This window comes from Falco peregrinus, chromosome 6 (assembly GCF_023634155.1).
Source record: "Falco peregrinus isolate bFalPer1 chromosome 6, bFalPer1.pri, whole genome shotgun sequence".
NCBI classification, from domain to species: domain Eukaryota; kingdom Metazoa; phylum Chordata; class Aves; order Falconiformes; family Falconidae; genus Falco; species Falco peregrinus.
This window is the reverse complement of record NC_073726.1, coordinates 42,246,142-42,264,219: the sequence shown is the minus strand read 5'-3', so window position 1 is coordinate 42,264,219 and position 18,078 is coordinate 42,246,142. Positions and strand designations below refer to the sequence as shown.

General features: G+C 43.7%; 1 protein-coding gene across 1 annotated transcript; it reads right to left on the bottom strand.

Annotated features, from left to right (window-relative positions):
- Positions 1-17,843, bottom strand: ARRDC5 (arrestin domain containing 5). The gene is given in 4 exon segments (XM_055807701.1): positions 1-69; positions 8,943-9,190; positions 13,348-13,539; positions 17,732-17,843. Coding segments are annotated over 4 exon segments (621 nt in total).
- Positions 17,844-18,078: the final 235 nt, after the last annotated feature.

The window sequence follows — 18,078 nt, the reverse complement described above, 5'->3', positions numbered from 1 at the left end:
TTATCCTACATTGTTCCATGAGTCAGTTACTCCAGGTTTCTTCATCTCCTCTGCTTCCACTTCTATCACCTAGAAAATATAAACCAAAAAAAGAACATTTAATTGCACTATCTGCTTCCCCAAACTACATTTTGGTCTAATTTATGCAGAAAGTGAATTTGTCATGTTTTGAAAGATTTCTGTCCTCTCCAGCTAGCATCATCATACTCTGGGCTACTGCACTGTATTACAGTATGTGTTAAATTGTTGCTTTTCCTGTGGTGAATAGCCTCCATCATGACAACCACCTAGGAACAGAGCAGACACCTCTCAGACTGGAAAGGCAGCAATTCAGATACTTACTAGACTGGCAAGCTCATTTTCCCACAAGTGAACAGGTTATGACTCACTAGTAAAAGATGTAACAGATTTTTAATACACTGCCTTTTAATTTTAACAGCCTCCTAGGAGTGTCTCAGTGGGAGAGAACTTTATCTCAGGCCTTAAAGTTGAAGTAGTTGCAGTCCTGCAAGCAGGGCGTTTCATCTTTTTAGGTTGCATTTAAAAGTAACCAGCTTAAACTCTAAGCAGACCATAACAACCATAAAAATTAGACAGACCAAACTGTGAATAAGAATATAAAGTTGATTTACCTGCAGCTGGCTAGTGCAGAATATAGACAAAACACACATTTATCAGATGTTAGAGTGACCCTGTGCTTGGGTTTATGGACAGTGATATGCAAAGATTCAAACTGTATTTATTAACAAGCAGTTGCAGTCCTTTTATCAACAGAGATGCCGCTGCAAACATCACACAGACCAGCTCTTCTACCATCTGGTCTGTCTCCTGTCCATCCATTCCAAGTTGCAAATGACAAAGGGATTGTTCCTTTCCCTGTGCACTCAAACCTGTCCTGTGGGGAGGCATGTCACTGCAATGCCTAATATACAAACTCCAAGTAGGACAACCAAAGACAGGCAAACGGAGGAAGTAAGGAGGAAGTCTAGTCTGTGAGTTCCGCAGCCTTGAGGTGAAGAAAAGCTTATGTGGCCATTTCAGAGGCAAATAAATATAAATGGAAGTCCTGTTTCATAGGACCAGGAAGGGACACATGGAGAGACAGCAAATCACTAGAAATCTTTTCCATCCCCTTCAGATAGTCAAACAGACGCAGCAAGTCCCTGTTTACATTTGGACATCACAAACAATTCTCAGCTTCCAGATGACTTTGGGGCAAGTAGCTTTTCTGGGTGATGAGGTTTTAACACCATCTTATTTCCTTCCTAACACTTCCTCTGCACAGATGTCAGCAGCTTTTCAGTGTTTGGGGGGAAGGGGTAGTTTTCTGAATGGGAAGTAGGGAAGAAACTTACGAAGGAGAAACCCCATGAGGCTGGTATTCTCCACAGAAAAATCCTTACTGGAGAGAGGAAAGGCATTAGCTACTTGGCAAAGAGGGGTGAAGTTAGCATCAAATCCTTTCAGAAATATATGTTACAGCAGCAGACCAGTCACAGAGATACTTCTAATCTCATGTTTTTCCTTTGATGTGTAGCAATTGGAGTCTGCAGAAGAGCAGCTTATCTGATTCCTGCAGGCAGGTTATAGACCTGGGTCTCATGCTGCTTTGTGACATCTGGAGCACTTCTCTGCATATTGAATTCCTTCTTCTCTTCCTCTCTTCTTCCTTCACCCCCCCCACCCACCCCCCACCCCGAAGTCTGTTTCATTCTGTTTTTATTTCAAATAAATTTTTATTGTTAGTGACCTAAACTGCAAATGACCCACCAAAGACTCATAACTGCTGTTATTGATGCAGCACCATCTGTACAGGGGCTTTGCAAATTCTGACAAAGCAGCAACAGGTAACTTTCCTGAGGCTCTGTCTCTCCTATGGCAACTAAACCGCCTTGCTCTCAGCTGCATTCAAAGGAGACATGAGCCACACAGATGTTTTTCTCAAGTCTTCCTTCATCCTGGCTCGTCAGTTTCTAAGGAAAATGGGCTTTCAGCTTGCTCATGCACAGACCCCCAATGTGTCCTGCCTCGCATTGCTTCAAGGCTGGGGATTTTAAGAAAGAGCAAGCTCCTTTCTTCTCTTCAGACAGACAACTACTGTTGGTGTGGCTCACCATGGTGGAATTCCTACTTATTGTCAGGAAAATGAGAAAGACAAGCAGAAAGGAGTCATACTAGTAAAAATTGAAATGCAGCATTTATTTCTAAGAAGCCAATAACGGCTGCTTATTTGCTCCCTCCTTTATGCCATCTTTCAGAGAGACAGTTTGAGATGGATCAGAACATTTCCTCAGCTACCAAATAATTTTTTTCATTGTTCCTTTTTTCCACAGGATCCTTTCCTCCCTTTTTCCCACTATTTAAATCTGATTCTCAACATCCTCAAAATGTTTCTGCAGTTTCCATTTGGGTTCTTCCTTTCCTCTCTGCTTGACTCCTCTGCGCTTTCATAGGTTCATAGGACAATTCGGGTTGGAAGGGGTTTCTAGCCAAGCTCTTGCACAAATTCAGGTCAGCTCTGAGCTCAGACCAGGGCTTTATCTTTGCAGATCTCCAAAATATCCAAGGATGGAGACTACACAACTTCCCAGAGCAACTTGTTCCAAAACCTCAGTATTGCTGTATAAATGTTGCCGCTGGTCAAAATCTCCATAAGAGATTCCTAGTAGTAGTAAGTGGGACCGATTAAAGTATGTGTAAACCATGACAAGTGACACAGTGTGAAGTCAAAGCTATCAAGATGTGAGCATAGCTCTGTTCAGGTACACTCTGCCCTGTGGGAAGGAATCCACACCAGCTCTCACTAGGTGCTACACAGGCATACCTGAAAGCAGAAAATGCAAGCGTAGAAGAAAATCAAGACAGTTTCTTTGAGATGCTGTAGTTAATTGTAATTATATTTCATTCTGATGTAACTGGTATCTGTTTATTGCCTGGTATTGTATTTGCATATTGAAGAAGTCAATTATCTCTTCAATTCACAATCCTTAGCTCATGTAATAAGTTATCCTGAGTGAGTGTTTAAAATTATTCATCGAAGGGTCATACTTTATTCTATTTCATCCAGAAGAACCAGTAACACCCACTAATAAAATGGATTATTACATTTTTGGAAAATCGGTTTGGAGTGGTAAGTAGGAAACAAACTGAATAGCTGAACTTATGTATTGCCTGAGTCATTAATCTTTACAACCATATTGAGATCTTTATTAACTAAAAAAATCATTGGATTCAGTTCGGGGGGGGAGGGGGGAAGCCGGAGGGAAGGGGGGAAAAGACATTTTTTCTTGGACTTCCATTCATATTGACTTTCCATTACTGGCCTCATGTATGGTCTCCAAAAGGAAAAAACAGATTGGAAATCACTGCTTGTGTGTAATGTGGATGAAGGCTGTGCTGGTCAAGGGTTTATTTTGTTTTAATTAAGGTTTACGTAATGCAAGTAAGGAACCCTTCCCTCCCAGCAAGTCTAGCAGAGGCAATCAGAAGAAAGCTGGCCCCCTTCTTGCCTGGGAAGGTGGCAGATTACTTGAAGGAATGTGAAAGGGAGACTGACAACTCTGCAGAAAAACAGGAGATTTAAACAGTGAAGGAGAGGATGAATGTGAAAAGATCAAACAAATCAATACTATTTAATCCACATTTGTGTCTTAAAGCAGTAGCTTATCTGAAGGGCCTATGTGGTTTTAAAGGATAGAAAGACAAAGGCGAAGGAACTGGGTAATAAGAGACTATCTTATTCCAAAACAGCTTTTTTAAAAAAGTATTGAAGCAGTCTCTCTTCCTTCAGATAGAGATAAATGTCGATGGTGACTACTCCTGGGACACTGCATGCCTTGCTGACCTTTCCTCTGGGAGATTTAAGGAGACATAAAGGAAGCTGATGTGCTGGTGGCTACTAAGTCTTTTGGACTACAAAACAGATACTCAGACATGGGCACAGTTTCAGTATTTAATTATTCATAAAATCACTTCCTGAAAGCAGGCATAGCTTGAACCAACTGCAAATAGAGTTAATAAATTTCAGAGCTGCAGTGGCTCCAGCTGCTCCAGATGTTTGAGGACCTTTGTAAGGTTCATTCCCTGTCAGCTGTGGCAGCCTTGCCAGGTAACACTGCTGAGGATGCATGCGTGGCTTAACTTCTGTGTCATCCAGCAATAACAAAAACCTGATCCCACAAGTACAGATAATTTCCAGTAAACATTGTTTCTATGTTTCCATGGTTACTGGAAAAAGAAAAATATTTGCTTCATGAAACTATACAGAAATGGAACATTTTCCAATCTTTGCAAGGTTAAAATTAAATTGTGAGCAGACAATATACCCATTTTCACTTCATGTGTGCCATCTCTTCACTCTCTTTCTACCCTTTCCATCACTTCTGACCTGCACAAATCCCACCAGCTCCACACCAAAGCTGCTCCTTAGAAATAATCCCAAAGCGGGCAGAGATCAAACTCTTTCCTATGGGGTCCTGGAGACACTTCAGGCATTGTTCATTCAAAAAGAAAAAAAGAAAAAGGAATATTGATCCCAAGGTCTGAAAAGTTTGTTATTTATATAAAAGCAGCTAGAGCAGATGCAGCAGAAGTCGACAGTAACCTCCTGCTCCATTTTCACAAGTCTGTCTACAAGGCACAAATATAATTATTTGTTGAACCTATCAACTATGGGTAGGCTTAGTGTGTAGTATTTAAGGAAACGTCCATTGAAATGTATGTTGTTGCACCTAAAAGGGGCGGGTTGGGGGGGCGGGGAGGGGAGGCAGGGGGTCACTAGTGTGTGCATCAGTTTTCAAGCCCAGGCAATACCTATATCATGTAGGAGAATACAGTGATGGGTCCTCAGTTAGCAACCACCCTGTGCTAACATGTTCTTGAAATTCATGCACAGCCGTCCAAAGGTACAAGCTCAGGTCTGTGTGGGCTATATGGCCACTTTAGGTGAGCGCACCTGAACACTTAGCCCTGTTGCTCTAAGGAGCGTTACAAAGATACAGTGTAATACTGCTCTGACTATACTTCAAAGGCATCTTGTTCTTTTGGATCTCTTTTAGCGCCTTGCAAAAGGCATATGAAGGAACAAAAACAGATAGCACAACTGTCCCTCCTGGTGCTTTGATGGCTTCAACTTTACATGACAAAAATATCCACCACTTCTTTGGAAAAGTGAACCAGGCAGCTGCCAAGACCTTTCATAGAGACCTTTCTGCTCCACGCTCCATCTTCTGTGGTCTGCTGGAAAAATGTACTTTACTCAAACTACCCACTCATCATATTGCTCTTGTTACTATTTATACAACAGTAGCATGTAAGTGCCTTAGATAATACTATAAAGATTGGAAAGGAACTGCTTGAAGAATTTGAAATACTAAAAACATGCAAAGGTAGAAAGGAAAATTAAAATGCTAAGACATGAAATCACTCGCCTAAGTTCTCAGAAGTCAGGTATCCCACTGCTTGTCTATTTTGTTAGGGCTTTGGTCTTTCTAGTTTGTTTCTGTCAAACATTTTCTTTGCTTCATGAGATTCACACACACACACACAGAGGCACGGCATGAAACACCCCAGGAACAGGATTAGGCATATTTCACCCTGGCATATAGTCCATTGGGAGAAATTAAGATCTTGAAATCAGAAGGCAGTTTTGCCAACATCAGATATACTTTGTCTCCTGCCATGAAAATGCCTGCAGGGTGACCGTAATGAGAAGTGGAAATACCTCACTTCCTCAGCTGCCTTCCAGAGTTTGCTGATCTCAGTCTGGGTTCAGACATTGTGAGTCTGGAAAACAGACTTCAACAGTGCTGCAAATCACAGCAAGTAACATGTAAAGAAGTTACAGAGTTGCTCTTTTATGCCCCCAAATATTGACGTTGTATTGTTTCTTTGCAAATGGTATTTTGCAAAAAGGAAGTTGTTAAATTTCATAATAAATGCAAGGACTGCCAGTGTTTATGTGATGGCAGCTTCAGAATTTATGCCAGGTTGTGGTTTTCCTTCAGCTGTATGAAGTGTCACTGAGCAGCAATGCTGTAAGTTTGAAAGACAAGCAAGTGAAAAATATTCTTCTAACATGTTCCTGTCATGTTCACGGTGGGTGCATTAATTTTTGCTGGAATGAAGAAATACGGAGACCTGTAAAACAACAATATATTTGTAATGGGATTCTGCACATAGCGTCCTGACATACAGTCTCATCTGAGATGTGAAAGGGCCCCACCAGTGTCAGTGTGATAAATACTGTTTTTAGGGACAAGATGAGGGGAAACATTAGCCCACTGAGAGTGCATGTGAGCGTCAAAACATGACAAGCCAGGCTGGAGTGTTTTGCCAGTCAAGGTCAATCTGTGCACACAGGGAATGGTGAAAGGCAGCAGGTGGGAGAAGGGCTGCGCTCCCTCAATGTGTCATGCCACATAGCACTGGTGATGTGCCTGGGCAGCTATGGAGATAGCTGCGGACATGCAACACCCTGTGCTGGGGCTTCCTGGGAATCTGCTGCTGAAAGCATACGGGAAGTTGCTGCTAACAGACCTGCTGCTGCTGTAAATTAAAGTTGGTCAGTGTAATCTCATTTCTAAGCAGTCTCCATGGGTGGGAGAAGAAAGCTGGGGCTCTCTGCAAGCAGGGGTCTGACTGCAGAGCAGAGAGATGCCTCTCCCAACACTGAGTGCCTGGCACCAGGAGAGGTGGCATCCCCATGCCTCTGCCCTGGTCTGCTGATGGGGCAAGAAGGTGAAAAAGGGCCACACCCTGCATCTTCTATCCGGTTACTTTATGAGGCACAGAGAGAAGAGTTTCTTTTGCCCGTGCATTTCATCTGTGAAACTTCTGCCTCATGCTGGTGTTAATGTACATCACTAGAGCAGTTAGTGAGCATCTAACTCACTAACACGCAGCATCCCCCAGCGTGGGGCCTTCAGCGCTGCAGGGGCAGGATCTTGGCATGGATCCATTGCTCCCAGTCTGTCTGGTGATGGCTATTTTGGTTGGAAACCAGAAAAGGCTTTTGGGTTTTGCCAAAAATGGCATGTCAGAAGGCAATATTGCAAAAGCACAGCAGGTGGGCCAGAGCCGGTAGAGGGAGGGTGCTGAGATGCACACATGTTTAGTGGTGCCAAGCCACAGGGATGATTTGTTCAATTAACAACACCTAACTAATGAGCAATCAGTGGACTATACATTCAAGTTTGATACCAGCAATCCAGCAGAAAAACCACATTGCTAGACACTTAGCAAATGATAATAAACACCAATAAAATCCTAAACAACCTTCTAACCCCAAAACCTTCTGGTCATCCACACTGACATACATGTGCATGTGGTTGCAGCATGGGCTACATGCACATCATGTCCCCAGAACCAGCTGCTTCTCCAGCGTGCCATGATTCCTCTGCATGGCAGGATGATCACCTGCTGACTCAGCCTCCCTCCCAGCACTACACCACCCACCAGCTCACTGAGGGTGCGCTCTGTGTGGAGCTGTTTTCCCAAGGACAGGAGCGTGGCCTTCCTCTGCTGCAAACTGTCCCCTCTCTGCCTAGGTCACTGCTGAGTCTTCTGCTCTTCCTTACCCAGTTTTCAGGAGTCAGTTTAACAGAATAACAGGCTTTCCTTATGTGCCTTCCTGATCTTGGACTTTGGCTAGCTTTATGCCTCTTGGTTTGGGAATCACTGGTGCATTGCTGCAAAAGCAGCCTCCTCCTGTGAAAGCATACAGTTGGTATGCATAGATTTTGCAAAAAATAATCTTTTATTTCCTGGATCTGCTGGCAACTGCTCCTGGGTCAGTCTCAGAAATGCCTCTGTGAAGGCTCACCTCCTTTGAAATGTAACCTTCATTTTCTTGCAGAGTCATGGTGTTCTGCTCCACAGAGAAATGTTCCAGTGTGGCTGCTATGGTGGTGGGCACCCTGCCTATGATGGTGGATGTGGTGCAAGGAAGGTCAGAGGTGCCTACCAACTAGTACCTGAATGCCATTTTACTTTTGATGAGAATTCTGGTGACAGTCATGGCTTTCAGCAGAACCAGTGAACTGGTAACTCTCATGGCCTCAAAGTGAGCCGTGTCTGTCTGGGACTCCAACTTCATCACTTCACTTTGGTCTTTCAAGAAGCATTGTTCTCCCTTGCTGCTAAAGCCACTGTACAAGACAATGCAGTGTACAGCAAAAATGACTTTTCTAACATACTTGCATGGTGATAGCTGTCATGAAGACAATGGTTCCTCTGAGGCAAAACACACTTTCCTCCAGGGACATCCAAAGGATCACAGAGACATGACTGAAGCAGCAGAAATAAACTGCATCCTTCCTAGCTTCCATCACCAATAAGGCCTGCATGGAGAGGGTGAGCAGAAAGGCAAAGCATGGTGAGTTCTTGTTGCTGGATATGGGGTGATACCCAAACACCACATGCACAAACTCCTAATGCAACAGCTGAGGCTGCTCAACACTCCCCACAGGCCCCACCATTAACCCAGAGGACAGTCTTCCTCACTGCACTGAATGTGACGTGGCTGATTTTTCACAGTCCTCCTGAGCATCTGTGCAAAGAATTAATGTGTGCACATGTAAACAATGTCACCTTTAGCTGTCCATACCCAAACTCAGAGGGAGGCCACAAAATTATTAGAATCACCTTTCTTTACCCAGTCTAGGTACATTTTGGTAAAAAAGACACCTCATCTTTGGTGACGCTTGCTCAAGGCTTAGACTTCAAAGCAAGAGAATAACCTCCCTTTTCCCTCATCCTGGATCTCAAAGAGCTCCCTACATGTTACTCTCGAAGTCTTACAATGCACCTTATATGCTAAAAAAGAAACATCTTGGTCCAAGCCCTAGGACAAAGATGGCAGAAGATATTGAAGTGTTATTTGAATGCTAAAAGAAGGAAGCTCAGAGCTAAAAGTTCATGGACACTCAGTAGTAAGCATTTACAGGTCTGTGTGTCTCCAACTCAGATAGCTTCATTCTCTTACTTTGTCTTTCACGTCTTCTGTGGTCACCTGCAGTTCCTTGCATCAGTAAACGTCTCTCCTCTTTAGCCAAGACAAATTGGTGGCTTCAGCAAGTGCCTTGAACAAAGTAGGCGGTGCAGCCAATTTTGCTGGTGAACGTGGAGGGAATTCTTGGAGGAAAGCTGAAGTGGAAGTCAGAGGTGTGGACCCTAGAACCCAGCCAGCCATCTGAAAGCCAAACAACATGCTGCTATCAGAGACCTTTTAAACATTTATGGTGTTTGTACCTTATGGAAAGCTTGATATTTCTCCCAGAATTCAAGGTGTCCTTACTATCTGATATTGTACCCAAAGGGCCATAAAGGCATGGTATGGGGTGGACTGTGCGTTGCCTCTGCAGGTCAGCTGCTGGATATATGGACCCTTACCAGTCAGTGGACTTGAGAACTACTAATCTGTTTCATTTTAACACAAGGTCGGCAAACCTGCAACTCCTTGCAAACTAGGATTTTCACTTACCAAAATGCAGTGGCACAGACTTTTAACTTTGCAAATAAGCATGAAAAGGCTTTTAGGGAGTAAAGCAGTGTAATAACTCTCATTTCTCTTTTATCATTGTCTATAATACCTGTGCATATGATCTGAAACGTTTGTTTCATCTGTGCAAGAGACCCTACTCACAATATTTGACAATTTCTATGCACAACTGCAAGACAGGAAAATTATGTGGGGTTCCTTCTTATGTCTTTGCTTCTGTGCCACTTCCTCTTAATTGAATTTGGTTTTGTCTGGGTGAGGTTCCACTAACTGTAATGAAAAACTGTCCCACCTATGCAAGGATAAGTATGGCCCCTTCTGGCCAGATATGACCAGCTCTTGCCTCTTTTCTTCATCCAAGACATATGTCTTTTAAACACATTTATCTACTGGCAGCTTTATCATCCAGACTTAAGCTTTCCTTATCCCTAGTAGCTTGTGCCAAAACCTCACTTTGAACAATAATATTAGGGGATGTGAGACTGCTAGAACTTTGTCCTGTCAACTGCATCCTTTTGCAGATGGATTCAACAATGCCTCGAGTTTTAATAATCTAAGCTGCATATTCTCGTTGGCAGAAGAGTCTGGATATTGTTTCCTCACAGCATGGGGTGATTTACCAGATGACTTAACAGCACTCTCAATCAGAGTTGTACCTCTGAAGAAAAAAAAATATGCCTAAAACAATCTGAAAGGGAGGAAAGTAAAATTCGTCAGCCTCTTAGATAACTGCAATATCACAAAGTCATGTTCTCTATTATGACATTTTGTAGAAATCTGATACTCCCAGGGCCTTATCTCACACAATTTTGTCTTTAAGTTATTTTGGCAATGTTCTTGTTTTGGTAGAAGGAAGGACTTTGAACTGTGAGCAGATCTGCAATTTAATCTCGAAAGAGATTGGTGTTCCCTTCCAGGAATGATCTGCAGCTGGACCCTGATGTGAGCAGCCTGTTCTGCAGCCCTGGTGTGGTGTGCAGCTTACTGCGAGAGGTCGGGTTTCTGAGTCCCTGACGCAGGTATGGCCTGAAAGCCTGGCTTTGTGTGCAGGCTTGATGTAGGTCCTGTGCTGCCAAAAGGCTTGCAGACACTTATTTCAGTCTATGTACAACTTTAATCCTACTTTCTCTGGTTTGTTTTGCATCACTTCTACAGAGACTTCTTTGAGTTGTGCCTGCTTGCCCAAGCTGTGCTTAGCTTTCCACACGGGCCCTCAGACCCAAAGGGACAGTGGCCTTAAACATTGTCCCTGAATCCACCCTGGAAGCGAGGGAGCACTTGCTTTCCCTGGCTCTCTGTGGCTGCTGGATGTGAGGCTCATTGCACAGGAATTCCCGCCCTCTGCGTTGCCTCTGAAAATGTTATTCCCCTGAAATCATACAACAGGCTTAATTCCATTGTAGAAAGTTCCCCAGGACCCTCAGGGGTTGGGAGGGTGCTCCCAAGAGTGAGCTTCCCAGAGGCACCCGGGGACACCATGCACTTAGTGTTTAGCAGAACGTGGGAACTTCAGTCACACCAGAAAATTTAAGTCGATTCCACATAATTTATTGTGTTACATAATTCAAAAAGTGTCCCATCTTATATTCCCCAGCAAGGGAGATGATGGCTGCAGCTGTGGGGAAAGCGCAAAGAGGATGCTGGTAGGAGTGACTTGAGGGGTGACCTTTCCATGAAGGGCACAAGGGGATTCCTGGGGTGTCACTGAGGGTGCGCAGCAGTGCTTGAAGGGTTTCAAACCGCCCACAGTGCTGTGAGCTCCTGCCTCTGGTTTGCTGTGACTTGGGGGGATTCTGCTGGTGATGAGGGTGGTTATGCCTGGTAGCACTGAAACTCATCTTTTTCTTTTCTGGATCTAATTATGCTAGAGCTTTTACTAGTCATATCTGATGACTGTCAGGAGTCGGTTCCTCCAGCAGTCTTTATCCCACAGAGAAACAATGCTGGGTTTCTTGTACAGTGACAGGGCTTAACAGGGTTAAAAAGAAATATGTCAGCAGGCATCTGGATCCATGTATATACACTTCTTACAGAGGCATCAGATGTGACCCAAGTAGGGCATGTGGTAAGATCAAATACCAGATAGTAACATGCTATCAAAAGCATATTAGCAGCTGAGTGTCAAAAGCTGACACAGGCAGCAGTCTGTTCAAACAGTCGTGGGGGGCAGAGACTATTCGGGGTAAGAAGGGTCAGGTCTGTATCTTCTTTCATGTTTTAAAATGCCTTTCTTGGACTTGTTAGAGCACTTCTACAGAGATGCAATCAATGCTGGAAAAGGAGGAAAAAGACCCAGTAACAGCAGTAAAAATCCGTTATTAAACTGTACTGTATTGGCAAGTCTTGATGGATGTGGGTGCTCAACTTTTCTGAAAACAGGAATGTATGTGGAGGTGGCAGAATACAGATTCAAGTGTGTCTTTAAGCAACACCAATTTGAACTTTAGCTGAAAAGATCCAGAACTGAGGTGCTTTACAGGTACTTACTTGTTCTTATAATGGCAAAAATATTTTTTCCAACATTCAGCCTTTCTTCCTCTTTTCTGTTAGGGCTGTAACATCTGGTAGCCTACAGGAAGCATCAGCATGCTGCAGTACATCAAGGCTGAGATTCTAATGCATGTGTAAGGGGAAAATGACCTTTGAGTGAGGTAAAGCCTTCAAGTCTGAGAGGAAATGAAGCCTGACCACTGCAGGCTGTAGCTCAAAAGGGCAGTTTCCACACGTTGGCACAGCCTAATTTTAGTACTAAACTAGGGCAATGACCACCTACAATCTGTAAGACTAAATTTTCAGGTTTCCCAAATGACCCTAAGGAAAACAAGCTGAGGAAAGGTAGTGTACCTCCTAGGAAACTTCCATTTGCTTTAAGCATTTCCTGGAATAATCCCGTCTTGGGTGGACATTACATCCCACTGACTTTACTCTTTTTAATGAATCATTTTAACAGTTATGTGCGTGCATGTTGGGGTGTATAATAGCTGAAGGGAAGGTGCAAAGAAGATAGAGCCAGGCTCTTTTCAGACAAGAGGCAGCAGGCACAAAATAAAACACAGGAGGTTCCCTCCGAACATCAGAAAACACTTTCTCACTGTGAAACAGGTTGCCCAGGGAGGTTGTGGAATCTCCTCTGAGAAACCAAAAAGCCATCTGGACACACTCCTGGGCAAGTGGCTGTAGGTGGCCTTGCCTGAGCAGAGGGGTTAGCCTAGATGACCTCCAGATTTCCTTTCCAACCTCAACCATTCTGCGAGTATGTGATTCAGTGAAATAATCACACTTTTGCAGGCGTTTTCTGTGTATGTCTCACATTTTTGTTGTCTCTCGGTAAAGATAGAGCAGTAACTCTAATAATGCCTGTACAATAGTCGCAAAATCTGTATACCCAGTGGATACTTGCTGACATCTAAGTCAAGAAGAACACTGAAGGCAAGCATTTTAGATGACCAAACAATGCTTCAGTGATGTGCTTGTGACTAAAAACTTCCTACCTGCTGCTAGACAGGTTGTAATAGATTTTTGTGCAACTAATGTTGACTTCACAGATACAGCCACCAACTCATCAGGGACTGCTCACACTCTCGCATACTGCTTTCTGCACAACACTACTGATCAATACGAAGCTCTGGTTGCCATATGATGTAGTGAAAATCATTGGATAGAAACAGGGCACATGGGCACTGGCAAAAGAATGACTTCCTCTCCACTGGAAAAGGTCTGACCCAATCTTTCCTAGCCCAATGCTAAGATGCTGTTCAGTTAGCCAGTGCCTTGTTCCAGTGTTTTACCCTCTATGTGGACATTTCTAGCTTTGGAGATTTAGACAGCCTGGCTGGTGCAAGCCATACTCTTGTTATAGTCCAGTTCAGGATTATCCTCCTCAAGACATCTCAGGAATCCTCTTCCCTTGAGCTCCACCTTCACAACAGGGTCCACCAGGGTACTCCTGAGATTCAGAACCAGTTGGCCATCTATGCTGGAGCTGGCCAAATGCACCTCATTCTCAGGCAGCACCAGGTTAATTGCTTTCACTGTTGACACTAAGGAAGATCAGGAGCTAGGTGCCGCTGGGGTCTGAAAGCTGGATTGCAAGGTCAACTTCACCAACTCCACCCCATGACTCCAGGGTTTGTGAGGTTACAGCATGAGGGACAGGTACAGGGTACCCCACAGGGAGAGAGCTCAATGTCCAAGCTATGCCAGAGGGGATAGGAGACATTTATTTGATTGTTAGAAGCACCTAACTAACTGGCAAGCATTCAACTAAACAGTTAGGAATGGTATGGGCAACACAGCAGATAAACCGAGACACTTAGAAAACATTGATAACCACCTAAGTGCCCTTCTACAGCTGATCTCCAAATCTTCTAAGTATGCACACACAAACATACATGGTTACGTGACCCCCTTCCTCTGGGGTGCTGGTTCCCCACCTCATGCAGCTCTCCTTGGGGAGACATGGGCACTCTATGTGCACCATACCCACCAATCCATCCACTGGTGAGAACACACCCCACAAGCCCCCCCCCCCCCCCCCCCCCCCCCAGCCCCTGCAGCACTGCACCCCATTAACATCAGCGTGCAGGCTGCAGGCAGGCTGCTCACACCATCCAGGATCAGTGGGCTGCTGCTGTCACACCAGCCCTGGCTTTGGTGGCTGTTTTTTCCTTTTTCCACTCCCAGGTCTCATCCTCAGTCACAACTTCTCACACTTCCTTGTGATTTCCCTCCAGGCTGATTCTTTCTACTCTCATAATACTCCTGGTAATACCATGTCTACTGTTTAATTCAGCTGGTGGTTGTCTCAAGTAAACTTCACCATCCCTACTTTCCTCATGGTGTTACCAGTATTGGGCAACCACCTTTCCAGAACGCAGTTTCATGCATTGTGTTTGTGTTCACACTTGCTGTCTACATTCACCTCACCACCACTTTAGCCATTGTTATCTACTACTGTTGGGCATGCTACCAAAAGGGAGCTGTTCGAACTCCCCCACAACAAACTACCTGTGGTCGGTAGTAGATGTGGCTGATATTGCCAGCATAAGCAGTAGTGAGAAGACCACAGCAAGTGCCAGTGAGATCTGAGGACAGCAGGGTCAGGCGAGTGGCCACCACACCACCCTTCTGGGCAGCAAGATCCGGCAGGTCTGGCTGAAGCCAGCAGGGTTTCATTCACCAATGCAGGATGATTGGTAAGATATTATTGTAATGTAGTGTAGTGGAATGATGCTGGGTTAATTAGCATTGATAATATACAACTGTGGGCTGGCTTCAGGGGCGGAGGGTTGGTCAATGTAGATAAGGCACAGGTGTGGCTGGTTAAGTGGTTGGGCAGCCAATGAAGAGAGAGCAGCCAAGGAAGAAGCAGAAAGAGGAAGAAGCAAGAGGAGAGAGAAGCAAGAGGAGAGAGAATACGTGCCCTGGATGAGGTGAGGAGAAGGTAGGAGAGGGACTGTGTGGAGAATATGCTGGTATAAGATGGTAAAAGACCTTGTTGCAGCCAGCTAGTTTGGAGAGTGCTGCCATGATGTAGGATGCTTTGGTAAACATGGGTGAAGTCAGAGGACTGAGTATGCTCATCCCTTTTTGTCTCCTGAGCTCCTCTTTGTCATATCAGACAGTACTAGGCTAATGGTGGGACTTGATGATGTCAAAGGTCTTTTCCAACCTAAACAATTCTATGATGCTGTGAGCTGAGGTAGACCTCAAATACTGTTGGGCACTTGGACTGAATGGGTGTGCCATGCTCTGACTCACATAGGTGTAGGAAAGGAAGAAAAAGGATGCGGTGTGGGAGAACAAAAAGACATTCTCAGCCAGGGAAGCAGGATGAAGACAGCTATGACGGCTGCAGTAAGGATCATGTCTCTGGCTGATGCCAGTAGGCATCTGTGCACCACTGATGAGTTGTGAGCCCAGGGTGAAAGCACTGGCACCTGCTCTGCAGAACCTGATTCCAGAGCCAATGTTCTCAGCTGCATATTGAAGAAGAGGGCACATGCTGAGAAATGCTGAAAATTAACTGATCAAGACAGCCAACAGTTTAGGAAACAAGTCACAGCAGCCCATTGAACTTTAAGCCTTTCCTCCTCCATACTAATTAGTCACTTGTTCCAAGGCTGTCAAGATTCTCTCTCACAGCCGCTGCACCCCAACCTTGCTTACAGTGTTTTCAGGTTTTCCCTTTTTTAAGGGGGGGAAAAAAAAAAAAGCACATTGAATTAACAGGCTGGCTGCAAACTGTCACTCCGTCTTGATTCTTGGCTGCTGCATCTAGTTCTCTGTGCTTGCCTTGCCATGTTACAAAATAAACTCTTTGGTAAAATAACCATTCAGTGTCCTGGGTTGCAGTAAGAAGGAACAGATTCTCAACTGGGCATAGAATTACCAATAACAAAAATATGATTTTTTTCTTATTTATGTTTGGCTGTTTTCAGCAGCCATTGCCTTGTGCACAAGTTGTGTGGTTATGGTAGGGAAAAATAGCTTATAGCTACTTGCATGAGTGGTGATATATCGTCAAGTAAAAAATTATAATTAGAGATAGTATATGAATTGAATGCTAGACTCCCATGGTTTGGTGCTCAGGCACTGTTTTATGCTTTACAAAAATAGCTTACAGCTATGATCTCCATGCTGTCATTACATAAAACCAATATTTCATCTCAATCTGTACATCCACTGAGAATTTTAAGTGCAATCTGAGAATGCAATCATCCAGAAAAGGAGCAAGCATTGGGTTTATGTCAGGTTTGTGCTCCTTCTTTAACTCCAGTTTCTGTCTTTAAGTTAGACCAGCTAAAAATGAGTTGTGCAAATGCTGTTTCTTTGCATTTTGCAATGTATCGGACAAAATGATCTTGGAATGCCATTTCCTGAAGAACAGTATAGTATATTTTTAACAAAGTAAGCTTCAAAAAGTACCAAAGGGAACATGATTATTTTTTCTTGGCCTATGTTGATGTGTGATGTCATTGATTTTGAGCTTTCAATTGATATCAGCCAGAACAGAACCTTTGCCTGAATCATCTACACTTCAGAAGTTACAAATGGAAGGAAAATGGATCCATGCCTCACTGTATTTAATTCTGCAAACAAAAACTTTGCTTCCACAATTTCTTCTCAGTCATTTAAGAAGCTTTATGCAGTCCCACTATGCACTGCCCACATAGTTTTGTACAGGCAGCAGGGAAGACTGTGTCACTGTTTGCTCCTGGTTTCATTCTCTGAGACTCACATGAACACTGGCTTGGATTTGAGCCTCCTCATTCCAGTTTAAAATTTTGAACCTGAAAACTCAAGGGGAAATGAAGGGCCAAGCACTTGAGCTTACAGAGTTGAACTGTGATAAAATGCATTGGTGTGGGGCAATGTCAACCAGGCCCCAAAGTAGTCAACTTCAGCTGTTGTCACTCTGGTCTGCACAAGGACTGGCTTCCCCAGGGACCTCGATGTTGGAAGGAACCAGAACTGGCAAAGCAGAGGCAAGACCCAGGCTGAGCTTTTGGTTCATCATAGAACTTGGACTGATCTGCACTTCAAGAAGTATTAATATAAAAGTCATGCACAGATCTTATTTGTATTCTGCTGTTTTCTACCAGTATATGAAAGACCTGCATTTGTACACAAATTCCCTTTGCAAGTTGAGCTGCCTCTGTAGCTCTCCTGATGGTGACATGTGGAAAATGGAGTACCTGCATTTGAATTTTAAATTTCTTGTATTACAGGGGAATTAGGCCATACTGCTTGTGCTTTAAATGCACTAAATGCTAGCACTAGCTTTCTTGAAGTGACACAGCTATGAAGAAACTGTCATGGAGGACTCTTCATACACTCAGCCCCTGTTAATACAGAGGTTTTTACAAAAAACCCTGAATCAGTTTCTTTTTGCCAAGCAGCATCTCTCCATGGAAGAAATAATGTGTAATAAGCACTGTGAGTGGGATGGCCAACCAAAGCTAAATCAATAATTCTTGTTTGGCATTCCCATACAATGAGTGATTCACTTGGCAATCACGAGGTCCAATTATCTTTTAATACTCTTTCTTGGATGTGATGATGATATATTGTGCATACAAGTAGAAAATCAATGCCTTCACTAATAATGTTTTTAATTTTATTAGTGAGTGCATTGCAAAATATAACTTTTTTTCAGCTCTCTGCTAACTTTGAAGATTTTTTTTTAATGCCAATATTAGTATTCTCCCTAATCCTGGTATTAAAATTTACCTGTTATTTTAATGTGCTCCATGACATCCACGCAGCAGAAAAATACACTGTTCCTACTGCCAGTTGGCTCTCCACCAACTTGTTCTGCAACAGATATCAAGAGCTGTGCCATACAGCCAGACAGGGAAACCAATTTTGTTAGAAGGCACGGAAGTGTAGTTGCCAGGTTTTCATAAGCTAAAATCTCATGACACCTTTTTTTTTGTGAGGCTCAGCATAAGTCAGGCTGACCGTAAATTCAGAACATCCTTTATTCCTTGGCTAATCTCAACATTTAGTGAGCACATGCAAAAGTAAGAACCAGTTCAAGAATTTATAACTGTACTTGGCAATTGAGGAGGGGTAGG